The sequence below is a fragment of the Strix aluco genome, chromosome 2 (genome assembly GCF_031877795.1).
Source record: "Strix aluco isolate bStrAlu1 chromosome 2, bStrAlu1.hap1, whole genome shotgun sequence".
Taxonomy (NCBI): domain Eukaryota; kingdom Metazoa; phylum Chordata; class Aves; order Strigiformes; family Strigidae; genus Strix; species Strix aluco.
Genome location: NC_133932.1, coordinates 78,455,195 through 78,482,757, shown reverse-complemented (window position 1 = coordinate 78,482,757; position 27,563 = coordinate 78,455,195). Strand labels below are relative to the sequence as shown.

Genomic DNA, 27,563 nt, shown 5'->3' with positions numbered 1-27,563 from the left:
AATAATTCTTCTACATAATAAATCTTCTACATAATAATTCTTCTAGAAAATAATTCTTGGCTAAACAAAAATCATATTTTTGCAGGGCTTTTTTGCCCCAGCTGAGGTCGAGCATCTTTATATTGTTTAAAAGATACTCACCAGCTGGATTGCATCTGCACACATCTAAGTCTCAATTTTGCACAAGTCTCTGTGCCAAAACCTGAAAATAGCAAGTTGGCCCACATATAGCCTAAGAACACATGGAAATGGAACAGTTTCATAATCCAAAATTAATCCCCAGTCCTGCAGGCACTTAAGCACATGGTTAATTTTAAGTTTTGACTAGTCCTTTTGATTTCTGTGAGCTAAGCACATGCTTGAGTGGGTTTACAGGAGAAATCTCAAAGTGCAGAGAGGACTGCAATATTGTTTTGTTTTTCCCAAGTAGTAAAAATGTCTGTGCTTTATTTAGTAGCGTAATTTACATACATTTCTAAGTACAGGAATCATCGAGCTGTTTGTGCTTTGCCATAAATTGAAAATCAAGATAAAATATGGCCTATTTAGTGAAAAACTCTCAGAAGTATGAAGGGAAGCTCAGTTTGTAAAATATCCTCACCACAACCAAAATTACAAAGAAGACAATTTGCCATAAAAAATCAGAAATTCTGAAAGACCCAAAGTGGGTGACTAATTTGTTCTTTCTTATGACTTCTGCAGCACCAGTATATTGACTCTCAATTCATTTCCTTCTGCTAAATATTCTCAGGCACATCTTTAGTGCAATTTTATTTTAATTCAGATGTAAATCTGAACTGATTTTAAGGACTGTACTGTTTCCCTTTTCTCTCACGCTGTGCAGATATGGATATCTAACCTGCGTAGGCTCTGGTGAACATAGTGGCTCTGTGTTACAGCAAGGTCATTTAACAGGCAGGAATGGCACTTTATTGATTCTGACTTTATCAAGTGCCTGTTTCTTATTTTACATATAACTCGTTAGCAGCCCGCTGCTAAACTGCTCAGGAGGCTTTGGCTGTTTGGGACTCAGACTGTAATCACAGTAATTAGCGCTGAATTTTTGAATCCTGGTCTCGATCTTGACCTTGCACCATTTAGCCAGAGCACACACAGCTGAACTGGTGGTGGGAGCTGCAAGAGCTCAGTGGTGGGGATGCTCCCTGTATGCTGGTGTGGGCACCGGCCTGGGGGGAAGAGAGGGGACCAGAGAAGAAAAGAGGGAAAAGCATGTTCAGTGAGAAAAGAAATTCTGTCCAAACATCGTTATCAATTTTTGTGTATGTGTACACAGAGACATGGATGGGTGCAGTCTGGTGTGTGTGAAAACGCTGGGGCAGAATTAGTAGGAAGGGAAGTGCCTGACAGTGAGCTGGAGGGAAGAATTGCAAGAGGCAAGAGTGGTTTTGCAGTGACATAAAGAATCTCCTCAAAGTTCAGCTTTTCTGCAGAGGCCACCAACATGGGTCTGACTCTATAAAAGTGCAACCATTACAGAGTTGTGGTTTTTATATATTCACTTCCTAAGACAGTTTGGCATGGGATGCTCCAGGACAGCTTGTTGGTGATACATGCCTGATCCTCCTCCTGAACTGGAAGATGCTTGACCCCAGAAGCCATGCTTTTTCCTTTGTGTTGCACAGCCCTCAGCACACTTGGTGCATATTGGTTTGTACACAATGGTGATAAACCAAAACAAATCATACATCAGGGTCATACATCCAAAGTAATCTCTTTTTACTTCTCAATGCACATCATAAAAAAGGCTAATTTTATGTGTAGTCCTTCCTAAACCTCTCGATACGGTATTGATTCTTCATCTTTATTGTGGGATGTTTTTGTTATTTAAAATGTGTTGTAATTTGCTGTTGCAGCTGCTGGTTGCAATTCCGTAAAAAATACGTAATGCAAGAGCTTCTGTTGGGAAAATGTATAGGTAAACAAAATTTTACAAAATCTCTAAATGCAACATAGAAACAGCATTTGTTAAATACAGGAAAGTGCTTAAAAGCTCACAGAAATTAAAACTTCAAAACTGTTTATATTTAGTGCTTATGTTTGTTTATATATCTTTATATTTAGGAAAACAGGGAAATTGTTATCTTAACTACACCTTCTTTTGGTTAAGGTGGAAAAGTGAATGTGTCACGCACAGAGTTTGTCCATTGCTCTGCAGTGATGTGGGTTTGATTAGGCAGCAGAAAGCACCCCAAGGAGCCAGAAACTTTGCTAATGGTACAATCAAAGAGAGACGCAGCTCAGCTCGGGAATACTTTACGGGCATGACGAGTTATTCAGAGTTATCCACGCTGTAAGGAAGGGAGCAAACCCTTGACTATATGTCACGTATGTTAAAGCTCCTCAAGACAGGACACCAATTAACCTTGGATGATAGCAAACACACACACCCCGGCTGCCTGAGTGAAGCAGCCTGTTGCCATTAGTAGGAAGCAGCAGCCCTTGTCACCCTGAGCCATCATTTAAATCTCTTTAAAAATTCCCTTATTAAGTCAAAGAACTGTAGCACTCTCCTCTTCCTCACAGACTATTTTTGTTGCTGTGAAAACAGGAAATGTTAGTAATATGAGATGCCAGTGGTCCTTTTATTTTTATACTTGCTGTCTCATTTGGCCATTTTGAACTGAGGAAAAAAAACCCAAACTGATCTTCAGTCAAAGCAATTCAAGGCATGGTGAAGCTCAGAGTGAACCAAAACAACAGGGTCAAATGTAGTTGAAAGAAAATGGTGGGGTAAATAAAAGGTCTTTTTTTATATATGTTTAGTGCTGGTGGGAGGAGAAAGTTTGGTTAACTATTTAACCTATGATAGCCTTTTATCATTTTATGGCTTCGGGGTCCGTGATTTTAAGCCTTTGTCAGTAAGTTCCTGGTTTGTATTCAAACTTTTCTCTGGTGTCTAGTTACATGACTTGCATCGATTTACTGGAGATAGGAAAAAATTATAAATAGCGGCCAAAGATACATATTTTTCCTAAAATGACTTGCCAGCAACTTTGGATTTGGTACTCAGTTTCCGTTTAAACCCTAAACTGCTTTCTTCCACTCACACTTCTCTGCGTCATGATTTTTTTTATCAGTGGGGCTCTCCTTCCCGATTTGGTTCGCCTCTCTATTTTTGGCTATAATGTGATGTGCCCTGATCAGTTGGAGCAATTGCCTGCGAGAGGTCACTTGGAAGCCCCCTTTTCACTTCTCCCCATTACAGTTTTTCCAGCAGGCAACCGCTCTTGGGAGCAACCCCCTCCAATCTGTTCCTTTTGATATCCAAAGCTCGTTGTTACGGGAGTTAAATTCCTTAATTTGCTGAGTTTTTGTGAGCACTTCTTCAGCCCACTGCGCTCAGTCCCTGCGGCTGGGTGCAGACCGCTTGCCTCCCTAAGGATGCTGTGAAAGTGTTAGGATTTATTCTTTCACCTTCTTCAAACTTGAGGAACAGGGGCCAATTTTATACCTGTATATCTCCCATCAGCTTCAGGGGAATTAATTTCCACGTTACATTGGTGTGAGATTGTATCAGCCTTATTGGGGGAGTTTAAAATCAGACAAAGCCTCTTCCAGGGCTCTTTGACTGGGAAGGAAAGCTGCTTGTCAAGAGATCTCAAACCACAGAGCTGGTGGCTTCTGCCTGCCCTGGCAAGGGGATAGGTTTGGGGGGTTTGTTAATTAGTTTTTGGATGGTCAGGGAAATGACCGTAGAGGGTCTAGAACAAAGGAAGAAATCAAAATGTAAAGCAGAGTGTTTGATATGTTGATAACCCCCCAGTTTTAATTTTAGCATAATTGGATCAGGGTTAGTGGCAGTTGTTAGGTAAAGTACCTTCGGGAAGTTCTGGCTTTATTCAGAAGTAAATATCATAGCTCTTCTCTTTTAACCTAAGTCTTTTTCTTTTTTTTCCCCCAAAGAAGTGCTCAGTTTATCTCGGATTTATTTCCACTAGGAAAGCCCTAAGATTTCAGAGACCTGTATTCTGATGGTAAAGCTTGTGACATAAGCTTTTGTTTTCCATTCGAGGAAACATTAGCATTTTTTCACATGTTAACTTTTTAACAATTGCGGGGAATTTCTTTTCCTTAAAAACTGCCTTCTTTTCTTTTTCCTCCCCTTTTCTCTCTTCTTGATATTTTTATTTCCCTTTTATATGGAGACTTGTAGATTTTGTCACTTCAAACGTTAGCTGTTCCTCCTCTTTTCTTTCGCTTTACAATACACACTAGGAGATTTTTTTTTTTTTTTGCATATTCCTCCCCTTTCTCTGTGAGATATTGTAGTTGACCAAATTTAAAACACTACAGTATTTAGCATCCCCGCAGTGCCATTTTAAGTATTTGGACCTGGAAAATGCCCCAAGCAATAACTACCTGAATTGCTTTTAATTACACAATATAGCTGCATCATTTTACTTCAGATTCTTTTTGATTGATGCTGTAAGGCAATTGTAACCATGGATGATGGGATTAAGTGCCTCTTGAAGTGACTTTAGCTTCTTGTGGGAACAAAGGGAAAGAAGAGAACACTTAGTCCCTTTTTGAGTGAACAGCCTTTTTTCACTTGCTATATAAAGAAATACAATTAACAAACATTATCCCCAGAGGTGAATTGAAATGTACATGCGGACAATAACCGCTCTTGACTGCAATTAGACATATATGATCCGAGGTATTTTGGCCATTCATTAGTGCTAATTGTTTGAGAAACAAGCCCACAGAACAAATGATTAAAATGTTAGTGCCATAACCAGGATTATTAGCATGTGTGATAAAATGCATGCGCCACAGCTGTACCAATAAAACTCTCCGGTGAGTCGCTTTGATTCGACAAATACGCAGCTCGGCTGCGAGCCCTTCGTATTTGCACAGGGCCTGCTGATGTTTATAACAAACAACTTATATCTTCTTTTCTTAATTAGAAAGAATTACTATGCAAATTGCGGGGCTTTGTAATTTCGTAGAAGTTTCCTTTGTCTTTGTCGGATTATTTGTGTGCAGTTGTGAGCTGCTCCCTAGTAGATTCGACATAGGAAAACTATTATGTTTACTCTGGGGGTTTTTTTGCACATATTGGGGAAATAATTTGTAGGAGATTCTGCTGCATTAGCTGGGTTGTGTTCAGTGGGGTCTTAGGTCTTGGGTCACTTCTGTCCTTCTGCCACAGCACCACAAATATCTAGAATCGTGGCTGGTATGCAGTTACGTGCATTCAGGTCGGAAATACACATTGTGGAAATTATCTAGCTTTTTTTAATGGTTTAGTCAAATGCCTAGAAATGCTTTTCAGAAACACTTTGCCAACACTGTGCCAAAGACTGTAGGAGAGATTTGGCCTAATGGGCAATGGATATTTTTCTATGTGTGAGGCAGATCACAGTGTAGCATCTCTTCCAGGGATGATTTGATCTAGGAAATAAACAGAACAGAGGCACAGGTTAAAGTGCTGATCCTGAAAATCACTTGTGGGAGTACTTTACTTTTTGAGCTATATGTTGTTGGCTCCAATGAGACTGCACAGGTGTGTGCAGTTAAGTATATGTGTGAGTATGAGCAATGCTGGAATGCAAAAATGCAGTTTACGGCAGGGAAATGTGTATAATTTGGGATAGTTTCACTGGTTGCAGTAATATCGTATGGCTGCCATTGCAAAGTACAATGTGTCAGTAATCAGAAAGGTTTTGTTTTCTCCTTCCTGAGGATGAACTATTTGCTCTTGGGTAAAACAGTTCTCAGAGGATCACGAGTAACTTTAACTTGCCAGATACTTTTACATATTTGATGAAGACTTTAGTAGAGTGTTATGTTTGCAGAAGAAATTTAGTTTCATTTTCAAGACCCAAGAGCATTCAGCGTGCTGCTAGATGCTATGAATGAAAATACGCTGCTGTAAAACAATTTAATGAGCATTACCCAATAGCCTAGTCCTTGTTTTAACTTACAGTGCTTAAAGGAAGAAACATTGTCTTAGCAAATTCACTTGGCTTATGTCCATGTGTTTAGTTTAAAGCATAGTCAAGCTTAGTTTGAATCATTAAAATACTTGCAGTCAGGAAACACATGTAAGATTTTCTTCCTCTTTATGGCATGGGGTTAACAATATAATTGAGATTGCAGTGCTATGTGGGGTTTTTTGTCCTAAAAAAGTAACTGCTGGGGATGTTTTTATTCTATCAAAATAACAGAAGTGGAGATAATCAGGATAGTGTTTTCTACCAGAGTAGCTAACTGCTCATATGCATAGCACCCTGGGCCCTGCCACTGTTTTAAAAAGGTTTATAGGCAAATGGATTTCTTAACAAACCCACTTCTTCCTCTACATTTCATTTTATTGTAGAACATAAAATATGACCAAGGAAAATGTGCCATGGTAACAGAAGATGATTTTTTAAGAATATATGTCAAAATAATAGCATATGAAGGCATTTACTGCAGTCACACCTAAGCATACTTGTTGAAAACTCTTATTTTACACGTACATTTCTAGAGCTCTTTGTTGAAAGGAGAAGGATGCTGTGTTGGTCCACTGACACCAATTTCTCCTGTACATTTTTTTTTTGGCCATACCTCTTGAAAAAATTATTGCTTCTTCAACTTGCTAAAATGTTTTATAAGACTAATAATTTAACACATTGACAGTATATTTTTTTGATAATCTGTGTCCTGAGAAACCTGTGTTTGGGGCCTATGTGGCTACAAAATTGAGGAGGAGATACCAATAGTCACCGGGTGATAGTATTTCTAACATGAAGCCTATTAGGTGATGGTTTTTAATGGATTAAATCTACCACTTCTTTGGAGTCAGGTGGTCTGCTGGAAAGGCCATTACTGCTCCCCCATCTACACAAAAGTTCACAGACCTCAATGGTGACACCTGACTAAATTTGGTTTGCAGGTAACAACGGTTTTATCTACACGATACTACACGCCATTGTGCATGGTATGCAGAGGAGAGCTGCCTTTGTGGGGCTCGCAGCAGTGCGAGGGAAACCAGCTGGTCAAACAGCCTTTGGTTTGATGACAGCCCAGAAGAAATCCTGGGAAACATGTGTGACAGGAGATACATCTCATCTCAGCGTGCTCTGAGATTATGGTGTTAGCCATGTCTATCAGGTTTCTGGCGGGTTAGAGGGTTGATGAGAGGCAGTCATTAAGGTTGCTTCAGGGCCTGCTTGGCTCTAGGCTGGAGTTAACTATTAATGGGCTGAGCTCTTTGACTCCTTTGTGCCTTTGGGAACTACAGGGTTGAAGCCATCAGAGAAAGAGAATAGAAACTAATCACTTTTGTCCCCTCATATGTTTAGTGAAGGACTGCAGACTTCTTTACTGACCTCTGTGTCACACTGAAAAAAGACCCTCCTCTTTCCATTTGAGATAAACCACTCTTCCACCTCCTCCTTGCTTTCCCAAAGTGTACTACTGCAAGAAAATGGGATTAAGTGGATTTATCTAGCAGCCACTTGAGTTGCCACAAGTTGTGTTACCATTCCCACTTCAACACGAGGCAGGGGACACAAAGTGATCTGTGGGAGAGGGGTGAAGAGCATACTTAGGAGAGACCCAGTGAATCTCAACTGCATGTTCTCCAGGTGTTGTCAGGACCTCCACCACCTAAGTCTTGAAACTGTGCAGTTAGAGATTGAGAAGCTTTATTAACAAGGATAGCACTGGCACTTGTAATAAAATAATGTGTCATTTCTGTTTAACAGCAAAGCTGCCCCATTTCTTTGGCTGAATTAAGCATTACCAGGCTTATTACAAAGAAGAGTCTGGCAGCAGGTTTTTGTGGGCTCATAAAGTGGGTCCACCCAGGACATGCAGAGACATAGCAGAGGAGATGATGGAATAGTTGTCCTTTTCAGTTTAGTTTAATGAGATAAAATGTGATAAAAGCTTTCTTTGTATTTTTAACCCAAGACTTACATTCAGCTTTTAGGGTGCACACTCAAGGGGAAGAGAGGGTTCTTCAATGGGCTTAGCTTAAAAAGGCAAGTATCATAATGGTCTATCAGCAACACACTTCATTGGCTCTGATTTAGATTGACTGAACTCATTTCCAACCATTTGAGAGGGTTAGCCATGTTCACTTTGAAGAAAACCCACATGCGTGTGTAGCCATGTGTCATCCAAGTGTAGCAACTTGGGAAGCATTATTAAGAGGGGCATAGGAAAATGCATGGGTCCCTGACATGATGCGATAATGACATGTTCAGCATGGTGCTAGAAAAGCTTTGCATTATTCAAAGTGCTGAATAATATACATGATAATGCATAATGGTGTTATATGGTAGGATTATTTTGTGGTATAAGTGACTTGTGCTCTGAGTATGAAGGCAAATTGTATTTTTGTCCTCATTTTTGATGTAGCAGAATAGGCCTGGGGGTACAGCGTGAAATGGGGAGGAACAGGAGCAGGCAAGGGGGTTGTTTTGGAAGGCCATGAAACAGTGACACCCTCTGCAATTTATTTCTCTGTGCTTGTAATTATGGAGCAAAGCAAGCTCCCTACCGCACTGGAGGGCAGCCTCCCCCAGCAGCCCCACTGCCTCCGAGTACACCAACCTGGCGTGGGTTAGCTGGTCCCTCACCAGGAATACCAGCACGGTGTGGAGACCACCACAAACCTGACGCCTACAGGCCATACGAATGCCACCCACTCAAGCCATGTGGCACCACAGGCTCACATCTGCACTGAAGTGTGGTGCATAAAACATAAATTTTAAAAGGCACTGCAGCCAACAACCTGCTGATGATGCTGGTGGGTTTATGAGCTCTGTCAATGGAAGTCTGTGCTGTCATCTGAAGGTCTAAACGCTTCTGAAAGGACATGTTGGGATTAGTGAGGTTCCACATTACATGGGGTTTTCATTCCTGTTTCCCTTCTTTCCCCCTCCATCCATTTTGCTCATTTAATATTTGCATGAAAATACATTTGTTGTTTATATTACGCTCAGGTTGCAAAAATTAACTTCGCAAACCCATGTTTGTTTTAACCAACACCCCTGCTTCATTCACAGCATGCTGTCCAGCTCCTGGAGCTAACATGGCAGATAACAGCCTCCTCCCTAAAGCAGCCCTGATCCGTTCCCAGCATAGCCTCCATCCTATGGTGAAGTCCTATGACAGGGGAAAAACCAACCACCACCATTCTGTATTTAATACTTGCCATAGCGTACAGAACAGACACTGTAATTAAGGCTGCACAGATAACTTCAGCCCTGGCAGTTCTTCAGTTGTGAGTGTTTAAGTCTGCAACTTCTTCATAAGGAAAAAAATAGATAAGCCCAAACCAGCCACTATCTAGGTAGAAATGTTTCCCTTTTAAAATATAGTCAAGTATTCGTTACAGCATTGTAGCCAAGAGTCTAATTTCAACAATATCCTTTACAGGGTGGATTCTCCTCTGCCAGCTGGTGTTCCTAAGCTTAGTTATCACTATGCATCATCTCACAAGTACGTTCCCAGGCGAGCTGTGCTGTATGTACCTGCGGATGATGAAAAGAAGATACAAAAAATCCCATCACTAAATGTAGATTGTGCGGTGCTGGACTGTGAAGATGGCGTGGCTCTGAACAGAAAGGTAATTAAAAATTATCTGTGTGATATAATCAGCGCTAAAGAGAACTTGTGGAAAAACATTGCCTTTGCCTTGGGGAAGTGACAACCAGAGAGACAAAGATAAATCTTCGGATATACAAAGTAATGTAACAGTGATAGGCTTTGTGAAGGCGTTGGGAAAACCTGCTTACCCAGAATGAAAGAAATCCTGTGTGAGTAATTGGGGAGGGAGTTTTGAAGGAATGCAGAGAGGGACGTAAGCTCTCATCACAGAAGAGTGGGAGATATTGTTATTATTGCTGCATATTTCTTATAGGAGAGGAGGAAATGGACTGTGAGAAGTGAAGCAGGAAAGGAAGAGTTAGTTCAGAATCACCAGTGGGGTTTTGTTGTTGGAACGAAAGCATCTTCAGATTGTGAGTGAAACAGCACTGGTTTGGATTTGAGCCTCAGGGTGTTTAGAAAGTTTTACTTACTAAGCTTTTTGGAAGAACTGCTGTTAGGGGTGTTTCTGAAGGAAGGAGATGTTAGAACCTGAGTGCACCAGGGTTTGGAGGGCAGTTTAGATTGAAGGAGCTGCAAGAAAGCAGGGATTGAGAGCAGCGTGGGAAAGAAATGTAGATGTGTTAAGTACCAGTGCCAAGTTTTTGTTGACATTTAATTGTGAAAGAAGAGAGAATGATCTAACATGCATTCTGTTTTGCTTGCAAGAACATTTTTTAAATATATGAAAATAACCATTTTTAAATGTTTCACATCTTAAACAACGTATATGAGAAAATGGTGTAAATATTTCCTAGTGAGAGGTATTTCTGAACAGGAACGTAAGTTTGCCATCATTTTTACATCATTTTTATATTTGTCAGCTTTCCTGTCCATTTTACAGTGCTTCAAACTACAGTAAACATTGTTTAGGGTTTGAGTATGAATGTGTTGTCCAGGAAGTTATGAAAATAGGCTTGAAAATTTTCCCATGTCATCTCAAAAATGTGGATGAAATTTTAGTCTTTTCTGTTTGTTGGAAGTTAATGCTTTCCAGAAGGACTCTCTTGGGTAGTGCTCTCTTTAACCTTCAGGTCTTTACAGGTATGTTGGAAAGAAAAAGATTTTACCATTAATTACTATTGTTTACGTCGTATTTGGGACTGCTGCTGTAGATGACACAAGACACAACTGTGTATTAAACTGTAGTATTTTTAGGTGCAGCTTAATTATATAAAACAAATCATTTATAGCAGAAGCATCTATTTATAATAGAGGATGACAGCAAAGCAAAATTTTATGATCAAGGCGACAAAGTTTATAGTAGTAATTCCTAAAGGGTGGTAAAATTCTAGCTCTGTTGAAGTGAAGGGGAGTTATGCCACTGGGTATAAGATTTCAAAGGCATGTAGGGACAGAATGAGGATGGTCAGAGCTTGGCTGGAATCAAAACTGGTGAGGGATGAGCAAGACAAGAATGGCTAGTACAAGTGCATCAGCAGCAAAAATAAGAAGGAAGACCAGGGCAAGTGTGGACCCACTGCTCCATGAAGCCTTGGGCTTACTGTCTGATCTCAGACTTCCTAGGTTGTCTCCTAGAAGCAAAACTTGGGAGAGGGAGATAGTAGCCACAGTAGGGGAGGATGGAGTTAGGATCTATTTAAATAAACTGGCCCATGGGACCAGACAAGACATGCTGGAGGCTGCTGAGGGAGCTGGCTAGTGTCATCCTGAAGCTGCTGTCTGTCATCACTGAAATATCATGGTGACTGGGGGAGGTTCCTGATGCTTGCAGAAAGGCAAATGCTACAGCCATCATTGGAAAGGTTAAGAGTAAGGAACTACGGGCCCATCAACCTAACGCTTGTCTCCAGGAAAGTGATAGTGCTGGTTCTCACTCTTTTACAGTGCACAAGGACCCAGCCAGAATGGACTGATCAGGAGCAAATCATGCCTGACAAACCTCATCGCCTTCTCTGAATAAATTACTGTCTTTGAGTATGAGAGCTGAATAGATGCTGTCTACCTTGACTTTAGCAAGGCTTTTGACATGGCCTCTCATAAGATCCTGGTCATCAGCCTGAGAGTAAATGGTCTGGATGGATAGATTATAAGGTGGGTGGCAGCTTGGCAGGAATCAGGTGGTCCACACTGCGTGCTATTTTGCACTTACCTCTGCTGGAGCCAATACTGTTTAACTTCTTCATTAGCAACCTGGTTGATGGGATGGAGTGCACCCTCCCCAGGTTCATGATGAAAGCAAACTGAGGTGCAGTTGATATGCTGGAGGGAACAGCTGCTCTTCTGATGGGGCTTTACAGTTGGAGGAACAGCCTGACAGAAAGGTAATGAAGTCCAACAAAAGCAAAAACTGAATTCCCAGCATTGGACTGGGATAACCCCATGCACCAATACAGGCTGGGTGTGTGATTCCCTGTGGGCACCTCTGCCAAAAAGGCCCTGGATGCTGTTTTACAAGAAGCTGAATGGGGTCAGCAGTGAGCCCTTGAAACAAAGGTGGCCAACCACCTCCAGGGACTGTGCTGGCATGGGTGGAGTCAGCAGGCCCAGGAGAGGGGTCCCTCCCTTCCACTTGGCTTTTGAGGGTCTCCCCTGGGAGGGGGAACTGTGCCCAGTTGTGGGGCCCAGTACAAGAGAGAGAATGACCAGTGGGAGGGAGACCAGGAAGGGTCACCAAGATGGTCATGGCACAGGAGGAGAGGCTGAGGAGCTGGGTTGTTCATCCTGGAGAAGAGACAGCTGAGGGGGCCTTGATGGAGGCTTTGCTGCCTGAGGGGAGCTGGATGCATGGCAGAGCCAGGCTCTTGTCACACAATCACAGCAACAGGGCAAGAGCAATGGCCACAGGTTGCATGAGGGGAGAATCTGACTAGAGACAAGGGAAAAAAGTCTTTCCCATGTAGATGGCCAAACACTGGAAGAGGTTGTCCAGAGCAATAGTGTGTCCTACCTCTGTGGGTGTATTCAAGCCTTGGCCTCGTGAAGCCATGAACATCCTGGTGTAGAGCAATAGTTAGCCCTGCTTTGAGGAGGAAAATGGATGAGGTGGTCTCCTGAGGTCCCTTTCAACCTGAGTTAGACTGTGTGATTGCATGATCTAATAGCAAAGCATAATTCAAATTGATTGGAAGATTGAATTTCATTTTTAGATGCCACAGATACTCAGGAAGACTTTGAGACACGTTCTGTGAATGTGAAGCTGAAATTATTATTGCTCTTGCAGCTTAATTTATTAATGTTTCTGAGATGTTTGGAGGCTGTGTGAAAGATATGTCAAGAACATGCACTGAAGTACAGTATTCGGTGGCCCATTGCAAATGGGTCATCTGAAACAGAAAAGAACCACTAGTAAACACAGCAACACTGAGTCTGTCCTTTAATCCTTATTCTTAAAAGAAATAGTACTGATGATTTTGACTGTCTATTGCTGTGTTTTATATCAATAAAATTGCTACCTATGGATTTTCTTGAAACTGCTGCTGAAACGTTGGGTTTGGGAAAAATCAGGAAAACCACGTTGAAGGTTCACAGTGCCTCGGGCCAAACTTACCTGTCTACAGAAGGCCTTAACTTGCATCAAGTCCAAGCAGCAAGTTTGAACCACGTCTTAACAAGTCTATTTTAACAAGATGCTGTGTGGTTTGTATTAGGATTATGTTAGATTTGGAGAGATCAGTAATCTGGAATGTCTGCAGTTCCCTTTGGTTGCTCATTTAGAGGGAAATGAGGAAGATGAGCTTCCTATAACCAAAGCTGATAACATTTGCAAAACTGCATCTGTTTGCAGTAGCTGCTTTTGAAGCAGAAGTTGTAGATTAAAAATCCTTAACTGTTTTCTAGATAATATTTTCTCTTGAAGAAGTTTTGGAAAATATCCTTCCCTGTGCCCTCCCCCCACAATTATGTTTTGTAATGGCTCACAGAGAGCACCAGAAGAGGGAAGCCCATACCCTAATCTGCATACATTTTTGGTGCCTGTATTTCTTACCTTCAAGAGTTACAACACTGACCATGATTTCAGGTACCATCTGTTGACTTCTCCTTCTTTTCACTCTTTTTTTTCTAGTTGATATTTTCATTTAATCAGAAAAAAACCATTGCAGCAAGAAGTTCACAAAGAGAAAATTTCCCAGCTTTTAAGGGAAACCAATGAAAAGAAATAGCTAAAAGTATGCTGAATACTAGGCCTGCAAGTAGGGTGAGAGCTGATCCTGGTGTGAGTAGGACACCTGGGGCTTTTGCAGCCCCTTTGGGATGGACAGAGCTGTATGAGGTCTTCAGAAGTTCAGAATAGGGAAGGTGATAGGAAGATAGTCCAGTGTTGCTGTAAATTTCAGCCTTCTTTTACAAAGTTAGCTTTAGTCTTGCTGAACATAGCCTGCTAGTCATGCTGAACTCAAATCCTGGTTGGGGCTGACACACTGTTTTTAGAGATTCAAATGCATAATGTCACACAGTGTAGACTGTCAGCTGCCTCTCCAGGTGTCTGACTCTGTAAGACACTGGGAATTTCTACAACAGAAATTTAGTTTTTGGTTGGAGCGTGAATTGAATACTGCTAAAGGGAAATTACCTTCCCTAAGGTACTATTCACAGATGAAGATAGGAGCTCTTCCCCACCGATGTACGGGTAAAGTTTATCCAGTGTTGCTATAGGTTTTAAAGAAATGATGGAGAATGGCTTGCTTGATGATATTTTTAAGTGAACAGTTCAAATAGAAATTCTAAAACTATAAAATCATAAATAATACAGATTGCAGTGTTGATATGTTGCAAATGCATTACACTCTAGAGACTTTTTGTGAAATGGTGCAAAAATAGCCTGTATCTATTTTAGCTCTTTGCAGGAGAAGGCCTGAATAGTCTTTCATTTTAACTGTAAAAAAGAAAAAAATTAAAAAGATGGCTGCATCACATGCTTGACCTAGTCATATAAACCAGTAAGCTGAATTGCATGTTATGCCATTAAGAGGTCTCTGTATAGGAGCTGAGCTGTCTGAAGATATCTTGAGGGCTCTCAGCCAAACCAGCACTCCCTGGTATAGCTTTCTCTGTAGAGCTGCATTATTCACTGTGTTTCTATGCCAGGTGAACCTATTATCAGGTGGAGAAGTTTCCTTCTCCTGTTGGAGAAAGGAAGATTTCTATGCCAGTGCTTTCATTTTCCAAGGGCAGAGTGGGCTGAGATTTTGTAGTTAGTTCCCATGGGTCTTGTAAGTTTACCATCCTTACAAGAGAGTTTTCTAGAACAGCACTTTTTCCAGCAGGATCCTGTCTTCGGTGCTGCTATTCTTCAGAGCATCCAGGAGGTGTTAGTTGCCAGGTCAGCCTAACAAGAGACCAGTTAGAGCTGCTACTGTAGTGTTTATGCCTCTTTCTGAGCCCTTGAGAAGAGTTTCAGAGTATTTCGATGCCTCCAAACCAGTGCTATTAGTGGGTTTATCTTCACTGAGGTCAGTAGGACGGTTTTGAATAATTGGGATATACAGCACTTTACTCTGTATCTCTCTTTAGTATGCCATCAGGCCAGGCAAGGCACAGTCCCTGCTGCCAAAGATGACCTTTCACAGGCAAATTTTCAAGGGGCTAGGATTTGGCCTTTTCTTTCCATGGGCAATGCCAATGTTATAAATAAGAATCAAAACAAAACCCCATGTTCCCCCTGCTCACCTTTTTTGTATCAGAGGTGTAAAGACAATTCCTTGGAGTTTACATGTGGCTGGGAAACATCTGTGTGGTCCTCTGACATGAAACACTTGAAAATAGGACATTTTATTGTGCTTCTCCGGAACTAAATAGATCTCATTCATCTAATAAAATTTATTGATATCCAGGGCTGCACTGTAGAACTATGTAAGACTGATTAGAGTTTAAGTTCCTAAGCCCTTTTTGCTGTGAATCATGATTGTATCGCTTTGCTTTTTCTAGAAGGAAGTTGCTCTCTCCTCCAGCACTTGAGCAGGAGAATCTGGGGAAGAGGAAGCCTCAGCTCTGTCCTTTCCTCACATCCCTTCCTCAAGAGGGGAAATGGCAGCCCCTGAGCCTCTTCTGTTCCCATTTCTCCCCTCAGCAGTGAGGGGAAGTTCGACTGGGCTAAGAGGATGGAGAGGGAAGAACCTATTTTGCTTATCCACAGCATGGCCTCTTAGGGTCATAGCATAAATTTGTTCCTACTTAATATCTTGTAGCCACTTAAAAGATCATCACTGTGCAGTGCCATGGAAGAAAAAAAAAATTCAATTAATTCTTTTGAGTCATCTGTTTTTAAAAATAGGATTAAAGCCTGACCACTTTTCAAACTGTTTCGTTATGAATAAGGCATACGTAAGAGATGACTCTGGGTTCATTGCAGTTAAGAGCAGATCATCCGCATACATGCTGATTTTATGGAGATTTCTCCCCATGAGAATGACTCCTCCATCTCTCTAGTGATCTGATCCTGGGGTCAGAACAAACAGCACGCCGGCAAGAGAGCATCCTTGCCTACCATTTTTCCCCTAATCTGAGGCATTCTGACCTTTTTATTCCTTATCACTGATGAGGAGAGGCTCTTGCATACAAAATAACACTTCAACTAAATTTGGGGGCGGAGATAAATACATAAAATGGGTCAGCATGGTATACAAAAAAATCCTAGGCTTTCCTTATTGAAATGCATTTCCTGATTGATCTTATTGAAGGCTTTTACAGTATCAGTGGAAAAAAGCTGCAGTTGGTTTCCATAAATCTCTAGCTACTTCAATTAAAATCAACAGTTTTCCTGTATTACGTGATGATAATCTTTTTTTTTTTTAATAAAGCCAAGTTGGTTAGGATTTATCAATGCCGCAGGTATTTCTCTAGGCTCATAGTGAGAATGTTAGCTAGTACTTCATAGGCACAGTTGCATGAAACATTGATAACTAGGTTATTTTACCAGGTCTTTGCTTTATTTATAATAAATTAGTACTGTACCTAATTGTATTCCTCCTACAGGGAGAAGGCTTGCTGATAAAGTGTGTAGAGAATGATTAAATGTACACAGGCGCATAGTAGGGTGACTTCTCTTCAAAAGATGCACAAAATTAAAATGGGAATGCTGCTTTCCCCGGTGGCTTGCCATTATTAAAATTCTCAGTAGCATGGGAAATTTCTTCTGTAGGAATTGGGGAGTCCAAAAGTCTCTCTGGTTTATTGTAGGGAAGCTGAACTGTACAGTGAAACTCTGCAAGGCCTTTTTGATCCTTGAAGAGTTCTGATGAATATACATTTTTATGAAAGTTGTAAAGTGTTTTCATTTCCTTATTAATCCCACCATGGTCCTGGAAGAACTGCCACTCCTGAGTGGTAACTGTGACAATAAAAGTTTTTGTTCCTATTGTTTTACTCTACAAGCCAATCATCTTTCTTACATAAAAGATTTGAGGATTCATAAGGATAATCGCAATATTCAGCAATTTTTGTCTTAATGAGCTCAGTAATGCCTGTGTCTCTTCGAGCAGAGCCTTTGAATTGTCAGTTATTTCTTTTCCACTGATTCAGATGTATCCAATTAAGTTTGACTTGGACATGTTCTGATGTAACTATTACTGCTGACAGAATGGTGTCTAGAAACTTAGGGAAAATGTCTTGGCTCAGTATTAACAGGGATTTCAGGCAGGAATACATTAATAGACGTGCATTTTAAAACATGCAGTCAATGTTTGTATGTACTTGGAATTCACAGCACTTCAACTCTTCATGTGTAGTCCACTGTCCACAGGCACAACAGCACACCTGGGTACTGAAGGCTAATTTCAGGACTAGAAGTCATGAATTGCTACACATTTCTGGACCAGTTTTCAATATTTCATCTGGTTTTGTAGTAGGAAGAACCTGACTGCACAGCCATTGAGCATCTAGCACTTAGTTTGAAGAGAGCCATTGAGTTGCAAGTGTGCTACAGAAAATCAAGCCAAAACAAAAGATTTCAATGTATACGTGTAGCTTAGAAACAATCTGTTGGATCTGATTTGGGCAGACTTTTGTTTGTATGCAGAGCCCTGTGTTGGGTCATGTTGTCAGGGCTGCAAGGGTAATGGGAGTGAGGAAAACATAAAGGTACTGCTCACATTGCAGTCACAGGGATTCTCAGCACTCAACACCATTTGCTGCAGGTCCCCTTTGATTTTTCTCTGGCCATGAGCAGGCAGAGGAATATGTTTGTCTGTCCAAGTTTCTATTGCAATTAGTCTTGAAATCTAGTCTGGAACCTAAGACTTCATTTTGCTCGTAACCAGTAGTCCACCCTACTTATTCTTCCACATTGCAAGGGCCACATTTTGAAAACAGAGAGGCAGGCCAAGCATGAGGAAGTCCACAGACCCCATTAACAGGGATGTAGATGAGAAAGTGGCAGGACACACAGAGAATCCAGCCCTTGCCCTCTTTGATAAACTTTTCTATGTGGTATCTCTACAGTCACAGTCAAGGCAGTGATCTGGTGTACCTTTGGTCTGATTTAGGCAAGATAGGTAGGGAAGGGAAGGTGGAAATGCATGGTACTTTTCCCAGTGCATTGGTTCCATCAAAGCTGGACCTGTCCCAGGATGGTGAAAAGGTGGGGAAACCTTAGGGATACTCGAAAGATTATGTGCAAAATCTGTGGTTTATTTTACCAAACTGTTTTAAAAATACCTGTGTACCTGGTGTTTAGCAGTGTCATTAGATAGCAAAATACTGAAGTGTGGTGGGATGCTGGGTGAGAGAAAATAATTTTTGATGTCAGATGGAGGAATAGCATAGCCATATACATGGAAGTTGCAGATAAGGGTGAGGATGTGTGTGGTCATGACTGGGCTTGGAAACCTTGGCAAGTGTCAGCTGAAAGCATGATATTTAACCTCTGTACCTTTGGTTTCATCTATTATTCTACTGGAGACCAGAGAAAAGGATCCTAGCAGTGGTGGGAGCTAAACCACCAGTACCTATGCAGAAGGCTCATTTCCTTCCATTGTATGTCCAGTTAGAAGGAGTCTACGCTACTTGTGATGCTGCAGATTCTGCAGTCCTTATTTAGATAACATTTCACAATGAATTAAGGACATTTGTGTCTAAATGAGTAATTCAGGATTAAGCCCTTCAGGAGCTTGAGCTTCTTCCTCCTATACCCCACTATATATTGAATTAAAGGCATGTGTGCTGTGCTAGTGGCAGGACACACCATTCCCAAAATAAGCATAGAACCATCTAAAACCATCCTTTTTTTTTCCACAACAAGCTAAGCCCATGCCATGTGCCTTCAACATAGAGTAATTTATCTCTGTTCAACAGAAGACAAAACACATGGATTACAATTGCCTAAAGTCCTGGGGTTTATATATTCTGTGAATGACTTTCTTTGAATTGTAAAAACACTGTATGCTAAACAGTGCTTTATACACCAAAAGAATACACTTTCATGGAACAGGCTGGTACCCAAAATAGCTACAAAAACATATTTCTGGCTTACTGAAACTGGAGAGCGTCCAGAGCCATGAATTCATTGTGCACTAACATACCAGAATAGAACACAATACACAACTTTTGTGATTTTTCTAGTCTGTGTTATAAAAGCCATAATAATTGGGGACAGAGCATTAGGAAGTACATGCATTTGTTTACTCACATCTAAACCTGCACAGCAATGCAGGCTCCAGGGGCACGAAAGCTCTTAATGTGTCCCCAAGTTACACATTGCCATGCCCTTGGCTTCCAACCAAGGAATTCTTTTGCAAAGAAGCAAAAAACATGCCAATTTTTTTTCTTCATTTCAGGTAAGTCGAAACATCTAGCCATATTTGAAAGTTGCTGTTTTGACAGTGGTTTTTATGTATGTGTGGAACATGTGCAGTTGTTAGCATATCTAAATGCATTGACCAAAGTTTATTTTGTATCTGTCTCCAAAAACAAATGCACACATCTGCAAATCCAGCATACTACAGATTTGGTTGTTAATGTAAGCTGCTCTGCTGAGGTTGCCCATCTTTCCTTTTGGCTATGAATACCTCAGGAGAGATTACGGTCTGCCTTCTTGTTTATCAATAAGGAAAGTGATAAACTGACTGTGGAGTCTGATCAGCACTTTGCATCTTTTCTGAAAAGTTAAATAAAATCTTAGTGTTTTCTGAGTTTGACTACAATCTCTATCTTTAAAGCAGCTTGGTTGCTTTGAGATAGCTGTTTCAACTCCTGAATGGCTGCAAAACATAGTGCTGTCTACTGCAGATCACTGTAATAGTTCTTTTTGCTATGCTTCTTTCACTACGGTGCGTTAGGGCTACCCTCTCCAGAACAATGTATTTGACAGTTATTTCAAGATTGGGAGAAAAGAACTGTAAATATTTTTCTTAATTTCTGATCACTGAGCTCCAGAAGACCATAAATCCTTGTGTCATTCCTCGTTTGGGAGCAAATGGTTCTAAAGATCCTGGCTGTTCATTTTAGGATGATTATAAACCATGGCTTGTTCATTCTTTCCTCCTTGCTCGTTACAGCCTCTTACTAGATTGCCTCAAAATAGCTGCTCCTATGCCAGACTTGAGATAACTTCATCTTCTAAGGTTTCACAATACATTTGTGCGTTAAAAGGGGATATGTTGAACAAATTGGTATTTTCTTCCAGCTTAGTCAGGTTATTTGGTTACATTTTAAACTTTTATTCCACACAGACTAAATCTCCCACTTATTTTTAATTATTCCAATCTTCCAATTATTTTTAAATAGAATAATTATAGATCATAATTTAGTATGCATTTTCTTGAGAAAAAGGGCAAATTAATACATGTAAACATGGGTGAATCTATTTAAATAAACTGTCCACAAAATCCTTACAATATGTAAACAACATTTGTTATGCCTTGGAGATAGCATATGATTGGACTCGTGAGACCCTGTTTATCCTACTGAACAGTTTCTTTTATAACTTCAAAGGGAATTTTATATATTTATGGCAATAGCAGGGTGTTAAGTGTAGCTAGACAGAAATTATACCTCAGCTATTTAGTTAATGCCAATAGGGATTAAATTAGATTTTATAGCTGTTAGTAGAAGTCTGTTTTGTAGCTAACAAGTGGGATTTTTAAATCCTGGAAAGCATAATCCTATTATAAAACTGGCAGCTGAATTAACATTATCTAGGAAGCAAGTCTTCACGGATTAACATTTTTTGACATTAACAAAGAGAAACTAATGCTACAGGGATATTAGATGCTTTTCCCAAAAGTAGGAAAAAAAAGGAAAGTGAATATAGGACAAGATAAATGGCACAAATACTGCAGAAAGGAAAAATGGAGTGAAATATGCATGAGAAATTAAATCTGGGAGTGGCCATGTTCTACCTCAAATACAAAAGAACTACACCGGGTAGGAAAAGACTCTACAATTGGTGATTCATATGTCAGCCCACGCATTTATTTATATGTGCCTTATGACTAATTCACAGTTATCCAACATGAGCATGGGATAGCCACGAAGGCCTTCACCTGTCCTGAGGGCTGAGGTCTTTGCATTCCAGCTAAATGCTATAGGAGCCAAGGACTGGCAGCACTGCAGAAGAAACACTTGTCCCTTTACTGAACAGGCCCATAAATCTGTTCCACAAAGACCCTGATGAAGTTCTCCTTACATACCCTGAAGGACAGTTATAGGACAACTGCTGTAGGCAGTGGTACAGGAGATGAGTGGATCACTGAACTTGCTTGTCTTGCAATATCTTATTCTAGGCATTGATAGACTAAATAGCTATAAGGGTATATGCCATGTCATATTTCAATTAAAAAATCTTTGTCAATTAAAAATCTTTGCAATCAGTTGCAGAGCAAACCTTTTATTACCTAAAATCATGAAGTATACATCTCCTTGTAAATCATTTTAAGAATTCTTTGTTTAGAATCTGAGCCCTTATTCACAGCTGCAGCGCTGAAATAATGAAAGTAGTATTTTGTTGTGTGGAAGGATAAGAGGAATCCACCTGATAAACTTACCAGTCACAAAAACATGCTGAACAATTTCTTCCAGATTTTGCAACATCATATTCGGTGTTGTTGACACAGTACAGATTTTTCTGTAACAGTATCTGTTGGCTGCCATCTTGTCTCACAAATTTTTTCCTGCTTATCAAATAGAGAATTTCATTAATTACTAATGAGAGCTAAATTGAAACAATTTGTTCTAACTTTGCCTTCCAACCTCCCAATTTCTTGGTTCAAGTAAAGCAGAACTAGGTTTGGGGTTTTATTATCAGAGATTTAACTGTTTTTTTGCAAACCTAATACATAGCTTCACAGGTTGATTCTTGATTTGGTGCTTTGGAAATGCTGCATTTTTCCTCCTTGTGGGTTGCTACTCTAACCATTATTACCTACTGGCTTACATTTTTACTGAGCATCTTGTCTGCCAGAGCATGTGTGTATAGCAATCATTGCTCTAGTTAAATCCGTTACCACAGGTGTGGTGGTGACTGCCTTAAAGGCTTTCTTAAGTCATGGTTGTGTAGCACAGACTTTACCGTGCAAAGCATATAACAACATCTAAGATGTGGAAATAGCGTGAAATTTCTAAGTTGCCAAACTGTTGTCCTCTGGAGTTAGTGCCATGAGGAAGAACCTTGGCACTATTATGTCAGTGGGAAAATTCACACCATTTGGCATCAACAGGACCAAGATTTATCCCCTGTTGTGTGCATGTTGCACCAACGATAATGAACGATAATGTAAGGCCTTTGACACTGTTTCCCACAGCATTCTCCTGGCGAAACTGGCTGCTCGTGGCTTGGATGGGCACATGCTTTGCTGGGTAAAAAACTGGCTGGATGGCCGGGCCCAAAGAGTTGTGGTGAATGGAGTTAAATCCGGTTGGTGCCCGGTCACGAGTGGTGTCCCCCAGGGCTCGGTTTTGGGGCCACTCCTGTTTAACATCTTTATTGATGATCTAGACGAGGGGTTCGAGTGCAACCTCAGTAAGTTTGCAGATGACACCAAGTTGGGTGGGAGTGTTGATCGGCTCGAGGGTAGGGAGGGTCTGCAGAGAGATCTGGACAGGCTGGAGCGATGGGCTAAGGCCAACTGTAGGAGTTTCAATACGGCCAAATGCCGGGTGCTGCACTTGGGCCACAACAACCCCCAGCAGCGCTACAGGCTTGGGGAGGAGTGGCTGGAGAGCTGCCAGTCAGAGAGGGACCTGGGGGTGTTGATTGACAGCCAGCTGAACATGAGCCAGCAGTGTGCCCAGGTGGCCAAGAAGGCCAATGGTATCCTGGCTTGTATCAGAAATAGCGTGGCCAGCAGGGACAGGGAAGTGATCTTGCCCCTGTACTTGGCACTGGTAAGGCCGCACCTCGATTACTGTGTTCAGTTTTAGGTCCCTCACTACAAAAAGGACATTGAATTACTCGAGCGTGTCCAGAGAAGGGCAACGAAGCTGGTGAAGGGTCTGGAGCACATGTTGTACGAGGAGCAGCTGAGGGAACTGGGGTTGTTTAGTCTGGAGAAGAGGAGGCTGAGGGGAGAACTCATTGCCCTCTACAGCTACCTGAAAGGAGGTTGCAGAGAGCTGGGGATGAGTCTCTTTAACCAAGTAACAAGCGATAGGACAAGAGGGAATGGCCTCAAGTTGCACCAGGGAAGGTTTAGACTAGATATTAGTAAGCATTTCTTTACAGAACGGGTTGTTAGGTGTTGGAATGGGCTGCCCAGGGCAGTGGTGGAGTCCCCATCCCTGGAGGTGTTTAAGAGTCGGGTTGTCATAGCGCTGAGGGATATGGTGTAGTTGGGAACTGTTAATGTTGGGTTGATGGTTGGACTAGATGATCTTTAAGGTCTTTTCCAACCTAGACAATTCTGTGATTCTGTGTGATTCTGTGAACCTACTGGGAAATGGAAATAGTTGCTTTCCCTCTGTTGTGGCTCTTTTTCAAAAATCTGTCCTCCAAATGCTTTTTTTTGATTATTTTTCTGTATGTAGAAGTATGCAACAGTCCATAAGACTGGTGCTTTAAAGCATACAGGTATCTTTTAACCATTGCCACAGCCCTCTGAGGTGCTGGGCATCTTCAGAGAAATGGGAGTAGAATGTGCCTGTGATTTCTCACATCAAGAAGGACATGAATTTGATGTCTTACATAAGCACATGATCCTTAGATAAAGGATCTATCTTTCTTTCCCCTTAAGTAATGAGCAATCCTATAGCATTTTAGTGTTTTTTTCTAGTTTTGCTCTCTGGGTTGGAAAGTATACAGATTTGACCCATAAGACTTGCGTTGTTTTTAAATGTTTGGCTAGATCCTCAGCTTGTGTAAATAAGTTTAGCTCTTCATTTTTCATATGGTGACACAGCAGGTGAAGCAACTCTCAAATGAGAATTAAAGAAATATTATGTGGGAAGAGAGTGTTATATGACCAGGGAGTTGCATCCACATCACCTGGCTGGACACTCATCATGTACCTCCAGTCCTCTGGAAGAGAGAGATGAAGGTGCAAGGGAACAATGTGGTTACTGAGCAGAGCACCTTTCATCCTCCAGATGACCCTGCACCTGCTATGACCAGCTGCTGCTTGACTTGAAGGAGCTTACTGAACAGGGAGGGAGAGATGAGGGATACTTGGCTCTGCCACCCAGCACTTTTGCATCTGAGTATGTATTTTGCTAGAGCAGATGCTTTGTAGAAGCTTGTTCAGGGCCAGCATGTGGAAAACGGTAGCAGCAGTGCCTGAGCATTGCCAGTCAGGTCACCTGATCTCAGAATTTGGCTTCATGTTGTCAAATTTGCTTATCATTGGTGAGGTACAATGGAAGTGCCAAGAAGAAAATGAAATGCCCAGAAATGTGATGGCGGGTCGTGGGTTTCAGTGCTTAAGGCTGCTACAAGTAGCCCTGCACACACATGCTTAGTTTTGTAGCTGGGGGGAATTCATGCACTGAGCAACCTCTGAGTAGTATTTGATGTGACTTGACAGAAACTAGCAGAAAGAGCAACTGGCTTTTAACCTGTGAGGGTGATCCCAGGCCACGGTCAGCAGGCATAAACTCTTCCTATGTCCATCTCTTCATAGGTTTGGTGCTACATAACAAAGTGCTGAGTGGCTCATGCCCTCCTGGGGGTGACGTTCCCTGCAGGAAGAGCAACAACGCTTTGCCGTAAGAGCAGCCAACAGGCTGAAGAGGTCTCAGAGATCTCCCCTTTCTTTTGCTGTTGAAGCTCTGAGCTTTCTCTGTGATGCTAAGAGAGGGCAGACCCACAAGGACCACTTTTCCAGGCCATATGGTCTTGGCAAGCAGCCTCCTGATTGGGGTCAAAAAAAAAAAAAAAATTCATATTGTGCGTATTTAACACATACCCCTGAGTACTGAAGACCGGGTAGTGGCAGAGAAGGGATGTCTGTGAGCTGGTTGTAGCACACTGTAGCTGGGCTGAAGGTAAGAAGGCTCTTTTCCAGTGTGGTCCAGGAGTTGGTAAATTGGTAATTTGAACAGGGTGTGAGGAAACGCTAGTGAAGTAAATGAGGGCCCTCTGAGGCACAGTGGCACAAAGCAGCACCTTTTCAGCTCAAAGAAGTCTTGCCTGGGGTTTCACACAGAGCTGCCTATAGACCCTTTTTTGACTCTCACTGTTCAGGAAAAGAGGACTTGTGTGAGCTTTTAAATGGGAAAGTTACATGCAGGAAGCTCCCAACTCATCAGACACTGACTTTTCACACCCAGAACTCCACAAGTGCTTAGTAAAGTTGGTATGCATAGTAAATCTGCCATGGCTATCAAGCCTGATTCCTTGAGTGAAGCAGAACATTTATTGAATTGTGTCTTTTTTTGTCCTACTGATAAACATATCTGGCAGGGGAAACTAGGACCTCCATTTGGGATCATTTGTTGGAGGTTTTTCTGCAGTAACAGAAGCATTGAGATGAAGGAGCTGTCATCATCTACTTCAGTCCTCTGACTGAAGCAGGATGAAGCCTTAGCAAAGCACTCTGATGGATGTTTCTGTAACCAGTTGCAGAGAATGTCCACAGATCTCTCCAGTCCCCCTAATGTCTACTCAGGATTTTCTAATAATTTAATTTAAATGTTATTTTCAGCAAATGAGATGGATTTTGTTGTCCATGACCACTTACAGAAAGAAAAGCAGAAACCTGTAACCATCTCCTACAAAACATTATTCTGTGTATTGAATTGTTATTAATGTCTCCTATAGACTTTCTCCTTTTAGTGAAAGTGACTGCATATCCTTCTGCTTTTTCTAACAGGAGGTGCCTGAACATCTTATCAGTCGTCTTGTAAGCTTGTGGGCTCTCTCCAATCTTTTTTCATTTCTCATCTCCAAAACTGGATATTTCAACTGAGCTCTTATAAATGCAACATAAAACAGTGCAATTCCTATTTTATTATATATGATGTTCTTATTAATATATTTCCAGAATTGACTTTGTCTTTTTGTAGTAACACTGCATTGGTGGCACTCATTCACTTCAACCTACTGCTCTTAGTGCATTTTCAGCTTTGCTTCTGCCTCTATGTCTCTGCCTCATATGTGGTATTGTTCTATCTTTTTCACTTTTTACTGTCTATGCAGCCTGAGAATGTCTTTGCACCTCCCTCCAAATTACAGGTCTCTGAAGATACTGAAAATCTAATCTCTCTTGCACTACCCAAGTTGTTAATGAATATATTGAAATTATGCCACTTTACCCTCCAGGGGAAGTGCTCAGTTGAATTCTGTTTTCTACTTTCTGAAGGTAGGTTTCCACATTAGTATGTTTGCTCTGAGGTTGTTATGAGGAGGGCAACAAAGCTGGTGAATGGCCTGGAGAATAAATCTTATGAGGAGCAATTGAAGGAGCTGGAACTGTTTAGTTCAAGGAGGAGAAGGCTAAGGGGAGACCTCATCACTCTCTACAACTACCTGAAAGGACATTGTAGAGAGGTTGGTGCTGGTCTCTTCTCACAGGTAATTAGTGACAGAACAAGAGGCAATGGCTTTAAACTGCAACAGGGGAGGTTTAGACTGGACATTAGGAAAAAATTTTTCACAGAAAGAGTGGTCAGACAGTGGAATAGGCTGCCCAGGGAGGTGGTGGAGTCACCATGCCTGGATGTGTTTAAGGGTCGTTTAGACGAGATATTGGGGGATAGGGTGTAGGGAAGAACTTTGTAGAGTAGGGCTGATGGTTGGACTTGATGATCCCAAGGGTCTTTTCCAACCTGAATGATTCTGTGATTCTGTGATGTGCAGCAATTTCAAAAGCTTTCTCACATCTTGACCACCCTCCACAGTTTCTCAAGACCTCTCTTGAAGTAGGTGACCAAACCTGGAGATTGTACTCCAGGTGCAGCTTCACCAGTGCTGAGTAAAAGGGGACAATAACCTCCTTAGTCTTCTGGCCATGCTCCTAATGTAGTCCAGTGTGCAGTTTGGCTTGTTTGCAATGAGAACACACCATTCCATTGCCAGACCTCATTCAGGTTGCCACCCACCAAAGCTCCAGGCCCCTTTCAGCAGGCACAATCTGTAACCTGTCACCTTCGGCCAGGCAGACATGTGGGGTTATCCAGTCCCCACTGCACAGCTCCTTGCTTCTCCTTGCTGAACTTCCTGGTGCTCCTGTTGACAGAGTCCTCCAGTTTCTCATGGTGCCTCTGGACTGAAACTCTACCAGTCATGTCCCTCTAGTTTGGTGTCACTGGAAAATCTGCTCAGGGCTCATTCTGTGTCGTCACTAAGGTTGATGCAGAAGATGCTGGATAAAATTTGCCCTAGTATCAAAGCCTGGGGTTCTCCACTTGTTACCAGCTGCCAACTAATCATTGAGCTGTGGATAACTATCCTTCAATCTCAGCTGTCCAGCCAGTTTTCAACACATCTAATAGTCCATTCTTCTAGCCCATATTTTCTCAGCTTCCAGATGAATATGCCGTGCCCTTTAAAGTCAGGGTGTATTGCATCTGCTGCTCTCTCTTTGTCCATGTAGCCAATCATTTGTCATAAAAGGCCATCAGATTGGTCA

The 27,563-nt window shown here is 41.5% G+C and overlaps 1 protein-coding gene across 3 annotated transcripts in view; it reads left to right on the top strand.

Moving 5' to 3' along the window:
- Positions 1 to 27,563, top strand: part of CLYBL (citramalyl-CoA lyase) — a 177,556-nt gene that overhangs the window by 80,917 nt on the left and 69,076 nt on the right. For all 3 annotated transcript variants that reach the window (XM_074815388.1, XM_074815387.1, XM_074815389.1), the window contains exon 2: positions 9,397 to 9,586. In XM_074815388.1, coding sequence (XP_074671489.1) covers positions 9,397 to 9,586 — 190 coding nt within the window. The remainder of the gene's footprint in view (positions 1 to 9,396; positions 9,587 to 27,563) is intronic.